We start from the raw sequence: 14,629 nt of genomic DNA on the forward strand, positions 1-14,629 counted from the left end.
TGTCCGTGTCTGTGTCCCCTCCCCCCCCATTGTTATGCTGAAAATTACGTTTAGTGACATGAGCTGACAAATATCCACTTCTGGTGGATTCGTTGCAATATCTTGGGAGTTTTTGTCTATTTCTTTTCCGTATTGAAATATACCAAGGACCCTTGCTAGGTGCCTGAAACTCTTCTCTGCATCTTCAGAAATACAGTTTAACCCTGCAGAGTAGATCGGAACTGAAAAATGAGTTAACTGAATCCCATGTATAGCCAGTGCTGATTTTTTTTTTTTTTTTCTCATTTCCCTGTTAGTGTAGAGTAAGGTTTCTGTTAGTAGGATGAACGCAGAAGAGATGGTCACTTTCAGCCAAATTACTACAAAAAGATTGTTCTCTTTCAGGAAAACCAGAATTCTCAGTTCAAAAATTTCCTTTACGGTGTGCTATTGTGTAGTAGCTTAGGACTATGCCTTTTGAAGAATCTTAAAATTAGAAGCCTAGCTTTATATTAGCACATACCTAATTGTTATTTTTATTCTTCCTGCTCTTATTTTGAAATGATTTGGTTTTATGTAGATCCAGTCTGTTAGATTTGCTTTTTATATGCTCTCAAAATATTGAAGTAAATAATACTAAACAGTGCTGCCTACTGAAGAGCAAAGCCTTTGCCATATGATGGTTAGGAAAGATCCCAAGGGACAAACGTAAGTCAGTAGGAAAACTACCAAGTGCTGTCCCATACAAGTTTTCTTTTCAAAAATGTGGTGAAGTGTTTATATCTGTGCAAGAGAAGAATTGAGAGGGGAGGGAGGAAACATTTTTTCCAAAAATGGTCATACTCAGTGCTTCTGTTTGTAGCAATAATTTTTTATTTTTTTTTTTGTCCCTCTGGGCATTTGATTTTCTTTTTTGTTTTAGTAATGGCTTTGCTCTTTGCAATGCAGAAAATGCAAGAAACAGTGAACTGCCTTTTTTTTTTTTTTTTTCCATTTGAAATAGGATTTGTTTCTAACATGGAGGAACAGTTTTATTTCTTTTGGGAAATGACACTTGCTTGCATCTATTATAGGTTGATTATATGGATGAAAATGAAGAATATTTTCAGCGCCAAGCTTCTCATAGGCAATCTCGAAGGAGATTTAGGAAAATCAACCAAAAAGGGGAGCGACAAACAATTATTGATACTGTTGATCCTTATCCTGTGGGGAAGCCACCTCTACCTAGAGGCTACCATACGGTAAGCTGCCTGTATTTGTTTCACAACAACATAAACAGTAAAACTGTTGAAAATAAAAGTCAAAATGGCTATAAGTGCTGGTATTTTTGAAGATGGGTGTTTTTGCTGGGGAGTTTCCCCTTAAAATATTGTGAATTTGGCTCCATTGGCTTATGTCTTAGTTCTGAGTTGAAAGTGTTTTTTTTGACTGTGATTGTCATGCATTATTTCTTAGCATTCGAATCACTACTTGGAATTGTGAAAGAAACTGTGTTCTAATTTCTTTTTGATTATAGGTTTCAGCACAAATAGTGTACAGTGCTATTGGTCAGTTGATGAAGTGCTCATTCATGTATATGATAACAGTTGTTGCCTGAAAAGGACTGTACTGCGTTGCAGTAGACCAAATTCTTGGATTAGTTCTGTTATTTCTTCTTGGAATCCAGAACTTAATTGTCAAATTAACCTTTATTGATGGTCTGCCTCAAGAGCCTTTTATATACTTGGTTTCAGTGAGCTACATAGTCTCTCCTTCATCAGGGAGATCACTTGGTCATTTTACTTGCTTTCTTTTACACGTATTTTGAGTAATCTTATATATTGAAGGCTTGCAGGCTTTCTCTTGGGATCAAAATAATAATTGTTACTCTACAAAATGTTTTGTTACATAACTTTCAAATTGGGAAAAGCTCTCCTAGATTAATGTTTGGTATTGATTACAGATGTAAGCAAAGTAAGCAAAAGCTGTTTGTCTTTGACTCACACTTGATTGCTTAAGCCCCCAAATCTGCAAGAACTGTAAAGGCATGGGCATAAATAACTTTGTGCATATTTAATCTCAGTGAGTTCATTTGGCTCAGTTTTGCACAATGTAAGCCACATGCATATAAATTTGCAGGATTAGAACTTTAGTTTCTAAAATACCTTCTCTGATCCAATGCAGAGTTGTAGGCTTTTTCCATTTTTCCTTTATCCTTATTCCTTGATTTGTTTGCCAGTTCCCTGTATATTCAATGTGTGTCTGTAAGTCTGTAGATGTTTGATTACATCTCCTGTTAATTATACAGGCTTTTCCTCATGAGTTGAATGATTACGTCTTATGCCAACAATTTGTTTTTTTGTTTATACAACAGCTTTTAATGGTTTAATTTTCAGTGCTGTTTTAATTGCTTCTAAATTTATTACAGATTGAGCCAGTTCACTTGGTTTGAAGATGAAACATCCTACTGATTTGTTTTTTGAAAAAATAAAAATGTGGAATTGTGCTTTGTAGGAGTTACAAGCACAGGAAGAATTTTTCTGTTGATGTTAGATGTGTAAAGAGCTTAGTAAGCCATTCTAGTGTGATTTTTTTTTTTTATATCTAATACGAAGGGTAGTATTTAGATTACACACAGTGCCATTTGCATTGGTAGGTCCATGCCTGTTGTATAAATTTCACTTTAGGTATACATAATGAGTTTTTCCAAGTTTAACTTCAGTACTAAGAGCAAAAGCCCATTGTGTACCATTTTGTTGTGTGAGTTCATAATGATTTTGTGTATGTGTTGGCAAATTCATTGCAGAGGGATTTCATATTGAGTTGGAAGAGATTGCCAAATAAACTGTAAAATTTGCAATAATTTCAGTCAAATGTTGCTTTAAAAATGTAATATGATGTATACGACTCACTCTGCTTTTTTTTTCAAAGCAAATATTGAGTCAAACAAAACTCAAATGAGTTTTACAGTGTAGTAAAGACTGTCTCCATGCTGGCCCATTCCCTTCTATTTTTACAGTATTTGGTGATCTTATATACATTGTTCTCCCATTCACTTCTATTACCAATTCCTTTTCTATTACTTCAACCACGTGTTAAAGACTGCATTGTCTTTTCTCCCTTCCTATTTCCTGTCCCTTGACGTTATATTTTTTTAGTCTTAATTTTTGGAAAAATCAACTAAAGAAAGCGGATGTGTTGGAAACACATAGGAATTCAAAGCACGCTGTAGAACAGATCTTGAGGTCTTGTCACCCATCTATCCATTGGTCAGCATCTGTCAAGGTCTCATCTTCGGTTCTACTTCTGAATAATCTAAGCAGCATTAAAAATGTAAATGTACAGGTATTGCAGTAAATAATGACAAAGGGCAGACTGAAAATGGATGAATACAATGGATTTGTGTTCAGGTTTGCTCTTCATTGTGGATGGGTTCTGGTTTAGGTGTTAGATACGTGAGACTCAATACAGCTGCTTTGATAGCATTCTCAAAATTATCATCGAATGTGTAGTTTTCTTTTTTTGTTTTATTTTCTAATCTTTAGTTACCATGTAGTATGAACTTTTTGTTGATTAAATTATTAATACTTTATTTCCAGTAGTTTCTGAATGTTTTTCTTCAGAAAGTGTTTTCTGAGGAAAGTTTTATGAAAATGCAGAGGGAAGTATTAAACTATCTTAAATGGAAATGCATGGCTGTGCTTTTCAAGAAGTTAAATGCAGTGCTCTTGGTTGTGGCATGGCTTTCTGCACACGAAGCCAACATGTAGGGGACAGCGGGCCCTCACTAACATGATTTTAACATTATCTTCATAGTGGTGGAATGTACTATGGCATGTCTGATAATGTTCATCTTTTCCTTTCCTCCTATATGGCATTCATTTCATTTTGGCTCACAGGAATGCACTAAACCTCAGGTATTGTAACTTACTGTGTATGGTCCAATAACAATGTACTTGTGGGTTTGCAGTGTGATGTGTTGATGCTGATGCAATGTTCCGGCTAAAAGTGCCTCCTAGCCTTTGCTTTGACGCTGGAGCAATTTCACTATAATATTCAAAATGTGGAGTAAGTGTGGAGTTTGGTGACAGCACAATACCTCTTGCCTAGCCTGTTTGACCTTTCTTCCTTGCTTTGCTGTCATGTGATTTAGCAAAAACAGATTAATAAGCAAAGGATACACATGAAATAGTAATTGACAGACATTTTACTTATGCATCTCTTTTATGACATAGAGGACTTAATCTTTGATTTCTGCTTCCAGAAATAAGGACCCTCGTAGCTGTTTTGTACCTTTGTCCCTAGAACAGGGAAATGGAGTGTGACAACATGAGCACAAAAATACATGCTTGCAAAAGTGACTAGTGCTTTTTTTTTTTTTTTTTTTCTGGTGATGTGTACCGATGTGGTAAAAAGCAGTCAGATTTTATAGACTCCTACCGAAGTATAATGTGACCATTTTTTGAAAGGCTAAAGGACTGGGCACAGGCTTGCCAAGTTAAGGGAGGAAAGTGTGCCCGAGTGAATAAAGTATTTTGGAATGGCACCAAAACACATAAAGTACAGTTTTGACTAACATCAGATCTCAAATGCAATCAAAGAAATTTGAGGATCTGAATCTCATCTTTGGCACTTAAATTGCATTTGTCCATGCCAAAATAAATAAATACTAAGCATCCACCAAATCCAACATTTGATAAGAATGTGTCTTGTCAAGCTATTAAATGTCTCCACTGTTACGCATTGAGAAATTTCTTGTGATGCAAAGAACTGAAAACAAAACTGGTTTCTTTACCTCCAGAATTCTTCCTTTCCCTCAAATATCACTTTGGTCAAATTTTCTGGTATTTAATTAGGAAAGATATTTACTTCAAAAGTTTCTTCCATATCACGTTGCTCAGTTAATTCCTTTGAATGACTTCAAAGGATTAGATTTCAATATGGTTCCAGTATCATAGGCATTGACTTCTGTGCTGAAACTCGTTGTTCAGTAAGTATGGTACCTTCTGTGTAGGAACTCAGTTCCTTGAGATCAGCATTCACCAGTTTTTCAGTGGAATGTGAGTCCATAAAACATTATGGCTAGTAGTGATAATGTACTCCTCAAGTTATGATATGAATTTGAAGTACTTCATAATGTTTTGATAATTTACCCTACAGCTTGAAGTTTGAAATAATGAGATTTCTAGGGGGGAAACTGGAAAATTGAAATCTGAAAATTGAGATTTCTAGGGAGAAGAAAATACAAACTTCATTATGTATTGAAATAACATGATGTCCTTTTTGACATCATTTTTACTTTGGTAAAATGTATTTGTTCTGATAAGTTCAGGCCAAGCTGTTTTTACTTGAATCTGGAAAACCTTGTTGAGATCTTTTTTGATAGAAAATAACTTTGTTGCTTGTTCTTACTGTATTTCAGAAACTGTTTTTAATAACATCTTCTGACTTAATAATAGGAATCGTATTTTAACTTTGAACGTGGATTGTCGTTTGCATGTACGTTTACTGAAGGCTATTCAACCCTGTTTGATTTAGCCTTGGTTCTGAGGGACTTGACTGAAAAGGGGGTGAGCCTGATCTCCTGAGAAACTGTAGCTTTCCTATTTTATGTTGATTTTTTTTTTTTTTTTTTTTTTAATTTAAGATAGCATGGTCAATTATAGGATGAGTTTAAAACAGGGTGGACTTTTCTTGCAGTATCTTATCAGCAGTAAGCTTTGTGGCTGCTCTGTGAAGACTTGGTCCTGCCACATCTGAGTGTTGCCAAGCTGGTGGTTATAGGCCTAGTGCATGACAGATTTGGTGTAAGATAATGAAGTTCATAAAAGAAAAAGAACTTTGCTCAAGATGAGATGCTGTTCTTTAGCGGTCTAGAGGTTGCAAGTAGTGATTTATAACTCCTTGGTTTGTTATAATCTGTCCCTCCTGTGCTTTTTGATACTAAAACTAGGCTGTGGGCTTCTCCAAGGCTGTGCTATAGTCTTCACTTTGCTACAGGTAAAGCATCAGAGCTGACCAGGGGACTTTCAGAGAGGTGCTGATAGGCCTGTAGATAAAATGCTGAAGCACCAGTGAACTGTCCTGAACAGAAACGGTAGTGTGTGACTTTTCCTGTCTGAGAATCTGTGCAGGTTTGAATTAGTTACCAGATTTAGGAAAACTGCTGTGAGTGCAGCCTCAGCCAGGCTTATCGAAGCTAGAGAGGTTCCTGCACAAGGTCCCTTTACCTTCAGGTGGCTTTCTTGTCCCATTCAGCTTGAGATTCACAAGGGGACATCTGGTTATTTTTTTTGAATCACCTGAAAATTTGAATGAGGAGAGCAGGAGATGAGCGGGAGGTTTTGGGGGGCTTTTTTAAGTATTAGAACTTGGTCATTTGAAAGTCAGGAGCAAATGAGCAAGTTGTAGGAACCTTGCTTCTTGCTATAGCTTACCTTGTAATGAATAATCATTGGCAAAAACTTGCCTTTTTTCCTAATGATATTTCTGTTCACATTATCTAGTGAGAGTCTAAAAGTCCTGGACTGAAAGTATATGTTCAGGTGTTTCTATTTTATGGAACAGAATTGCCATTTATTCACAAAAAATTGCATTATAAGATGATGAGCAGTGTTTTCTTGTGGTTAATACAGTAGGTCCAAATTTGAAAGTACTGATTCTATTCCAGGACTTCGTGAGAAATGCCCAATGTAATTTTGGGCAAGATTTGATGTTAAAAAACAGCATGTTATAATTACTTCTTTGTGTGTGTGTGTTTATTGTTTATATTGTATAATATACATTTTTGGTTCTTTTTCATGGACCATTTCAAATGATCATGAAATAATGTAATGTGCTTGCTTCTCAACGGTGTAGACTGTTACTGTGATATACCTTGCTACTATGTATTCTTGTTCACGCATTGTATTCTATACAGTAAATCGATGCTAATATCTTAGTCTTAATAATATAGAATTTCAGTCATTGTAGTTTGAATCAGTTGGAACAGTTTCCAGATGAGAAGTTCCAGATAAGCAGTTCCAGCAAGAACCAGACTTGTTCTGTTTGTGGTTTTGAAACAGTCATTTCAGTAATGTAAGCAGAGAAATAGTCAAACCATAATTGTACTAAATTTACAGTTTATTATCTATAGGAGGCACGATATGCAAGTACGATTTAATTGCATGTTTGCACAAACAATATGTGTTTGCATGAATTAATTTGTATTGATACAATCTTCAGTTTAAAATAACTTATTTAAAATAAATTCTATTTATTGTGCCTTAATGGAATGAAAAAGAAAGTGGCTAAATGATTAATGCTGTCACATGTTATTGCCCTTTTACCAGGAGGGATATTTGTTCAGTTGCTTTTGTCAGCATGCAAAATTCAGCATGTGATTTCAAATGATGCAACTCCTCTTGTTATTCCATGATGGTGATCCTCATGATTTGGAATGAGGTGAAAAGCTGTACATCACACTAGGAAGTAATACAAAATACTAATTGTGTACTTAGTCTGTGTATGTAATATTTTGAATACGTGCAGTAATGCTAATTCCTGAAGTGTATGGTTGTATTATATATGAAAGGGTATTTTGAAGTGAGGCACATTAGAAAATATGAAAATTGTGGGGTAGTACCCGAAATACAAAATTCCTGAGAGAGTTTGGGCAGTGCCTGCTGACATCTTTTGTACCAGGGTTACATATTTCTTTATGGGAACATCCACAGATAATGCTACATGACAATATGTAATTCCCATCCCTACATTCTGTATTTTGTGGCAAAATGCAGGCTCTTGCTTGCTTCCTTCATCTGTGCTGTAAGGAAATGTTACTGTTTGAAGTACTTCATTATATTATGTATTATTGTTAGTATATGAGCGACACTTTTTATGTGGCGTAGCACCCAAAGTAAACCCAAATTGTTAGATCTTCCTCCTTTTAGAAATGCCTACTGGCAAACTAATGCAAAATTAATGACATGCAGTGTTATTTACTCAACTTGCAGCTTCTGTCAAAGGATGTCTATTTTTGTATATTACATCATCTCTGCTGCAGAGCTCATGCATCCTTTGGGATTTACTGTTCTTTCATTCCTTTTAGAAGGGCTTACATTGATATTGTAACTGGATTTGTAGTTGTGATTGGATTTGGAAATTCAAAGAGTAGTGCACTTCAATTTATGTAATATTTTATGCAACTGAGGTGTCAGTAATTTTACTGACAGTTTGATTGTTTCAGATACATTACTGACACTGGGTCTTGTTTACAGCTTGTAGAGTCTGACAGTACTTTATGACCACACGCATGTGAAGCTTTGGTTAATAATAGCATAATTTTCCCATATAACGTGAAGTTTTTCTGGTATTTCTGAGTTGTGATGTGCCTTCTTTGTTATACAAAATACTGCTTTTCTGATATGGAGAGTATAGGACTAAATGCGAGGTTTGTCATTAAAGCAGAAAGCTGTTCATGCAGCAGAAAAATAATTGTTTGGTAACGCTTTCTGAAACTGATCATTGCATAATGTAGCTAATCACACATATGGAATTTCTACCACTTAAACTTGATTAGAGTTGAAGAATATTTAAAAACAAAACAAAAAAACCTATGTAGTCTTAAATATTTCTTAAATAGCTTAATTAGTATAACATTGTTTTAGAAACAATTGCTGCATATAGAGTGCATACGGGGAAATGGACCTACATATGTATCATATTTGTGTAATACCAACACAAATCCTTTCAGTATTGGCATCTATCTACAGATGAGCATCATGAGTGATGCTCCTAATGTGGATATTTGCTCACTAAAGCATAGAAAGAAGCTGCCAGTTCATTTTCCCAAGTAACTGAGTGTATGTTATGTCATCTGTGTTTGACATAGTGCCTTAAAGATAAACTTACTAGCGTTTGGTGTCAATCTGTACACAAGACTCTGTTTCTGAGAACTAGTAAAGGTGCTTTTGAATTTGATTTGAATCTTTTAAAATTATTATTTTGAGTGCATTCAAAGCTGGTAAAAGTAGTTTAGGTATCCTGAGCAACTAAGAAAGTATATATAGAATTGAAAATGGGAAAGATGGATTGTTGCAAATCCAGCAGATGAGTTGTTCTTTCACTTTCTATTTTGGATTTGCAAACACTTTCTTAGACCACTGACTGGCTCCTTAACTGGTCTTGTGATTTTTCAAGTGGGGGAGGGGGACAAGAGTGTTTCTCCACATTTTGAAATATTGACATTATAGTCATGCTTAATGTCTCCACCAAATGTTGGAACCTATTCCAGCACATTCAGATGTGCCCCTTCCACCATGAGTTTTGATGTGTATCAGATGAGTTTGAAAAAGAAGAAACTAAAAGCGATCCAAGAATTTAGTTATCAAACAGGAACTGTAAACTGCAGCTCCTGGCTGCTGGTTTAGTGACTCAAATCTTAAGCATTGAATTGTAGAAGTAAATCAGAATAGTGACAGTAAATTAGAAGAAAGTTGCGTATAGTGAGTTTAACGTAGCTTAGACTTCCATGCGTTTGAAACTTTGTACAACTTGCAACTTCTCTATGTGGAAATAATGCTGAATGTTTCGTAGAAATTTATACTTAGGTCTCTTTTTGAAAGGTGTAATGTTTTTTGACTTTTTCTCTCAAAATAATTTGGGTCATTTTGACAATTATTTCTTAAAAATAAGGGACAGTTGAAGTTGTATGGTATTTGTTACTGATGTAAGTGAAAGATCTGGATAAATATTTCTATACAGTTGCTAGAGTACAGAGATCTCAGAATATGATAGTGCATGGTGTATATTACACAAGGGAAGATACGCAGGGACACGAGGATAGAGTTCTCCAAAAAGAAAATGATCTTACGCTGCTAAACTGTGGTGGATTTTTTTTTTTTTTTTTTTTTTGTAGTGCTGATTTTAATTGGGAACCCCTGGAGTAGGCTCCAGGGAGATTCTCCCTGGATAAAACTGTGGCTGGAGAGAAAAGCAAAACTTATTTCCTTCTACCAAATATTTGAAGTGAATGGAAATCCTCTGTTACCGCACCCAGCCCTTTCAAAGTTCAACTTCCTTAAAATGCCAACAATACATAGTTAGTTACCTTAGGAGATGTCCAAAAAACAGGAGGATGGACAGAAAGGACTTGACATCATATATGGCAGCAAAAACGACACACGATTTCCATTATTGGGGGATCTGGAAACCTAGTAGAAAAGGCTTTTTTTTTTTTTTTTTTTTTTTTTTTTTTGCCAGTTCCAGTATGTGTTTGCACTTTGAGAACACAGTAATGAGAGTTTCAGATTTTCTTTTAAAGCTTCGAAGTAAATGTAAGAATAAGTGTTAGAAAGCAGTTTGCTTAAAGGAAAAATAACCTTCTACTAGTTATTGGCAAGAATAACCTGCCAAAATCTCGCAACGAACAACAACAAAGAAACAAAATAAACCCACCACAATAAACAGCTAGTATTTAGAGGAGATTGGGAAAAAATCTGGGTTTTGTTTGTTTTTAATCCATTAGTGTCTAATACCAGAACATTAAATAATTGTTCCCATGCCCTGGTGGTCTCTGATGCATTGAATTATGTGCCAGAAGAAGCATCACTGCAGTTCGAACATGCCAGCTTGTTGTAAATAACTGTTACAGGACACAGTGGGACTGGTGAAGAACATAATGGGCCAGAATTTGGGCAGTTAACTGACCTCAGAAAAATACCTGAGGTTTGTTCTTACCTTTAATGACGCAGTGGTAGGATACATGTGGAAGAGGTATACAATTATCTGTCTTAAGTAAAGTTTTCCTGCACAGAGAACAGTATGAAATTTTGGGCGCACCCCACATAAATGAACCCATGTCCCTGGAATTCCTGCTGTGAAATTGGTATGGACACGATACGAGGTTTTTCTCTGATTTTTTTTTTTTCTTTTTTTTCTTTCTCCTCACCGAGCTAGTAAGGATATTTGTATCTCAGTAGTGAACCTCTGCCCAAGCAGGTACGGATGTCATGGTATTGTTTAGACCTGGAAAAGGGGCCTTGCCAGATGTGTCATCATTCTTGACCTTGGAAGAGTGTTTGCTTTTTGGGTTTTGTGCTTTTTTTTTTTTTTTTTCCACAGTTTAAAAGCAGAAGGCACATTTTCTTGTTCTTTGATTTGATTAACATTATTTTAAACTCTTACACCAAAGTGAGAAATTTTTGTGAGCGGTGAGAAGAACTTCAGCTGTACTATCAGACTGCGTTTTCCACTCCTAAAGTACTTTACACAGTTAAGGAAACTAATCTGTAACAGTTCTGCCAACTGGAGTCATTAATACCTCAAATTTCAATGTCTAATTCTTAGCATTAAGGAATGATAACATGTGCTTTTAAAGGTGTGTTAACTGCATTAAACTTTAGGCTTATGTAACCGATAACCCTTTGCTTTATGAAAAACAGGTAAATTAGTTAACCATCACATTATAAAGTTACTTTGTAAAGATGCATGGTAAAAATATTTTCCATCTTACAAATAAGACTTAACACATGAGACCATAATGTTGTAGGAACACAAAATGTGTTCATTTTTTTTTTTTTAATATATAGAGAGAGAATTAAAGAGTAATTAAATATGGTGTCCAGAGAAAAGTTTCTCTGTGCTCTGTTACAGTGCTGGGCCTTTGGTCAAGTAGGCTTTGTAAGGTGATTTTGATGCTCTGAAAATGGGCCACTGCCACATTTGGAATGAGTATCCATCAGCTACAGTTTTTCTTCATGTCTGTTTTAATATAATTGTCACATAGCGGAAGAGACAATTTGATGGCAAGTACTTTAAAAGAATTTTTGCGTGCCATCGATCTCAAAGCAGGAGTGAACAGAAACTTTGCTTTCCTGCCACCAGAGCTGTGCACAGAAGGTGACAAATCAGTCTGCAGTCACAGGGAAGAGTGGCAGTCTGCGGCACATCCACCCAGCTGAGGCACCAGCCTGCCTGCTCCGGGCTTGTCATTATTTTAAAGATCCGGATTATAGGTTCATCTGCAGCAACAGCTCAACAGAAGGGCATTTGTTCAAATGGTCTGTAACATGAGTAAATGTGTTATCAAAACAGCACACGTCCGTCCGCTGTAACTGTTGCTTTGGTGTCGCCAGTGGTGTGGTGAACATCAGTGTAATGACGATGATGCCACAGTTTTAGCAACTAAAAAGTTTGATGAATGCTGTTGGTTTATCAGTGAAATGGTATTTTAGTCATAATAATTCACCCTGTACAATAAATGTGGTAATTTTCCTTTATGCAACAGAGTTTTATTTAAAGTTCTCGGAGTTCTAGAGGGAATGCAAATAGGTCAGGTGTGTCTGTATGATCAGATGTCTGCCTCGTGCTGATAAACAGGAACTCGGCCCCATGAAACTGGGTCATGTGGCTGGCGATTTAAATTACTGGCAGTAAGTTTGTCTAAATACACTAGGATAAGACTTTTGTATTGTATGGGGCATTGAAATGTATTGTGACACCTGGAGTGAGCTATTGTTTTGGGTTTATTGGTTTCTGTTAGTATCTTTAAATCCAATGGGAGCCTCAGATTGTTATTTAGTGAACTCTCTCATCAGGATAGTGGAAAGGAAAGAGCACCGACATTATAAAATTCAGAAGCATGCTCCTGGGAACTAAACAGTCCTGTGTCCAGCAGCCCTGAGCTTAAAGAACAGTTACAAATGTTTGTTCCTTTCCGTGAGAATGAGGTGGTGGGGGGGGGGATAGTGAAGATGGCATCTTTTGCCTTACCTTTTTCAAAATTATCCTTTTGCACCCTTTGGTTTAGGTGTTTGTAGTCTACCTACACCCGTGTGTAGTATCTGTGAAATAGTCCTTTTGCTAAGAATGTTTTGGAAGCACACATAGTGATTGTGGGTTTTGTGCCTTATTCTTTGTATTTTGTAGCTCTTCGTTTATTAATATATTTATTTTCATTTTTCTAGCTACTGAAGTCATGATGTGGCAGTAAATTTGATGACCCTAGAGTATTTTGCTGTCTTTTGCCTTAGATTTTGAAGAAGGATATTGAAGGAAACTCATTTATGTTACTTTATGTTGCCTTTAAAGGAAAAGGGAAAATATGCTAATACCTTCTGGTTTTGAGATACTTCAGGAAAATAATGTTTTATGTGTACGCAATCTGTATAAAATTTTAAATACTCTTGCAAATAGTTGTGCTTTAAAACGACTTGAAATTGAAGATTTGCGCTAATCTGTTGTTGCAGCATTTTTCATTAGCCTAAACAGGTTTAATACTCCAAGCACTGTTGTCACTGTTTAGGAGAATAATGTCTGTGAGAGGTGACATTCTGGAATGTAAAATAGTTTAGAGGCATTAGTCAGCTGGTACATGCTGTTGAGGTCTGCATCTATTTCCACCTTAAATTTGAAGCTGTTGTTTATGAATCCTGAATTCTGTCCAAGGATATCCAACATTTGTAGTTATTTGCCAGGATTTTATTTATTTACTAATTTTGCATTTTTTAGGAGGCTCAGGGGGAGATGCCATCTTTCCTAGACATAGAATAATTTGAAAGCTGTTGGGGATAGCTCGTCATGTCCATTTATTGCAGATCTCTGGTTCATTAGCATCTCGCTTCAGTCACCTAAAATCATTTGCAAAAAACTTTTTGCTCTTTTCAAACTTTAAATCTAAGCAAGGAGTTCATACATGAGTTTTGAAATACACATGAAAGTAAGGTTGTATTTAGGTTTTATAATAACTACTCATACTTGTTTATGACAGGCTTTCCAGGATATATTTTTTCTCGTGTCTCTGACTGATTTACGTTGCCTTCATTCATTCCAGAAGGTACAAAGATTCATTGAGCTTCTGTTTTATTAATTTTTTTAATGAAGTGTAATTTATATGTGATTATTTTTTGAACTGATAATGGAAAGTACACCTGATTATATTGCACCACTGTACCTGGAAAGTAATGGAAGTGGTGACAATTGAGGAGAAAGTAATAGGGGAATGGAATCAAACATTTATTTCTTGAAATTGTTTTGACTCACAAATTGCTTGAGTTGTGCTTTCTATACCTAATTACGTAAATATCACTTTTCACATTCTGAATGAAGAGTTGTGTTTTTATATTCTGGAAAATCACCAAGTTTTCATCAGTCTGATTCATGTGAACATCAAACAGACTGTTAGGTTGTTCTACGTTTTGTGTTTGTTATATGAAGTATTCACTTAGTTTTCTGACAGCAGAGTAGAGACAGATGGTAGTGACCAGCACAAGTAGTAAGGCAGCATGTCAGGGTATTGCCACCTGGAAGCGTTCTCTCTCTTTTTTTTTTTTTTTTTTTTTTGATGCTGTTTTTAGGTTTTTGTTCATGCTTTCATGTTATTCTTCAAGGCTTATGCCACTGATACGTAGGTTAGATTTTGCTTGGAAATACCAACTGATGCAGGGTAAGATAAGCGTTTGTAGCTCAGTTAAGGACATGACGGAGTCCAGAAAGTGGTGTGTTTCCTTCCTACGCCTGCAAGACACATCTTGGCACAAATTCAGTTCTTCATGACTTGAGCTTAAAACGCCAAACACAAATTCCGCTCATGATGTTAACTGTAAAGCCACCAAATCAAGGTGGTCGTAATTGTTAACTCTAACTACAAGTATTTTTCATTTTGTACTAGACAGGTTTTGTCTGAGTTAGT

The 14,629-nt window shown here is 35.8% G+C and overlaps 1 protein-coding gene across 6 annotated transcripts in view; it reads left to right on the forward strand.

The window, feature by feature from the left end:
• RAPGEF2 (Rap guanine nucleotide exchange factor 2) overlaps nt 1-14,629 on the forward strand; it is a 180,990-nt gene that overhangs the window by 95,556 nt on the left and 70,805 nt on the right. For 3 of the 6 annotated variants that reach the window (XM_084517690.1, XM_084517693.1, XM_084517692.1), the window contains exons 6-7: nt 1,053-1,220; nt 3,858-3,875. In XM_084517690.1, coding sequence (XP_084373816.1) covers nt 1,053-1,220; nt 3,858-3,875 — 186 coding nt within the window. The remainder of the gene's footprint in view (nt 1-1,052; nt 1,221-3,857; nt 3,876-14,629) is intronic. The other 3 variants (XM_084517695.1, XM_084517694.1, XM_084517691.1) reach the window with 1 other exon arrangement.

Source organism: Aythya ferina (genome assembly GCF_964211825.1).
Source record: "Aythya ferina genome assembly, chromosome: 4".
In the NCBI taxonomy this organism is placed as follows: domain Eukaryota; kingdom Metazoa; phylum Chordata; class Aves; order Anseriformes; family Anatidae; genus Aythya; species Aythya ferina.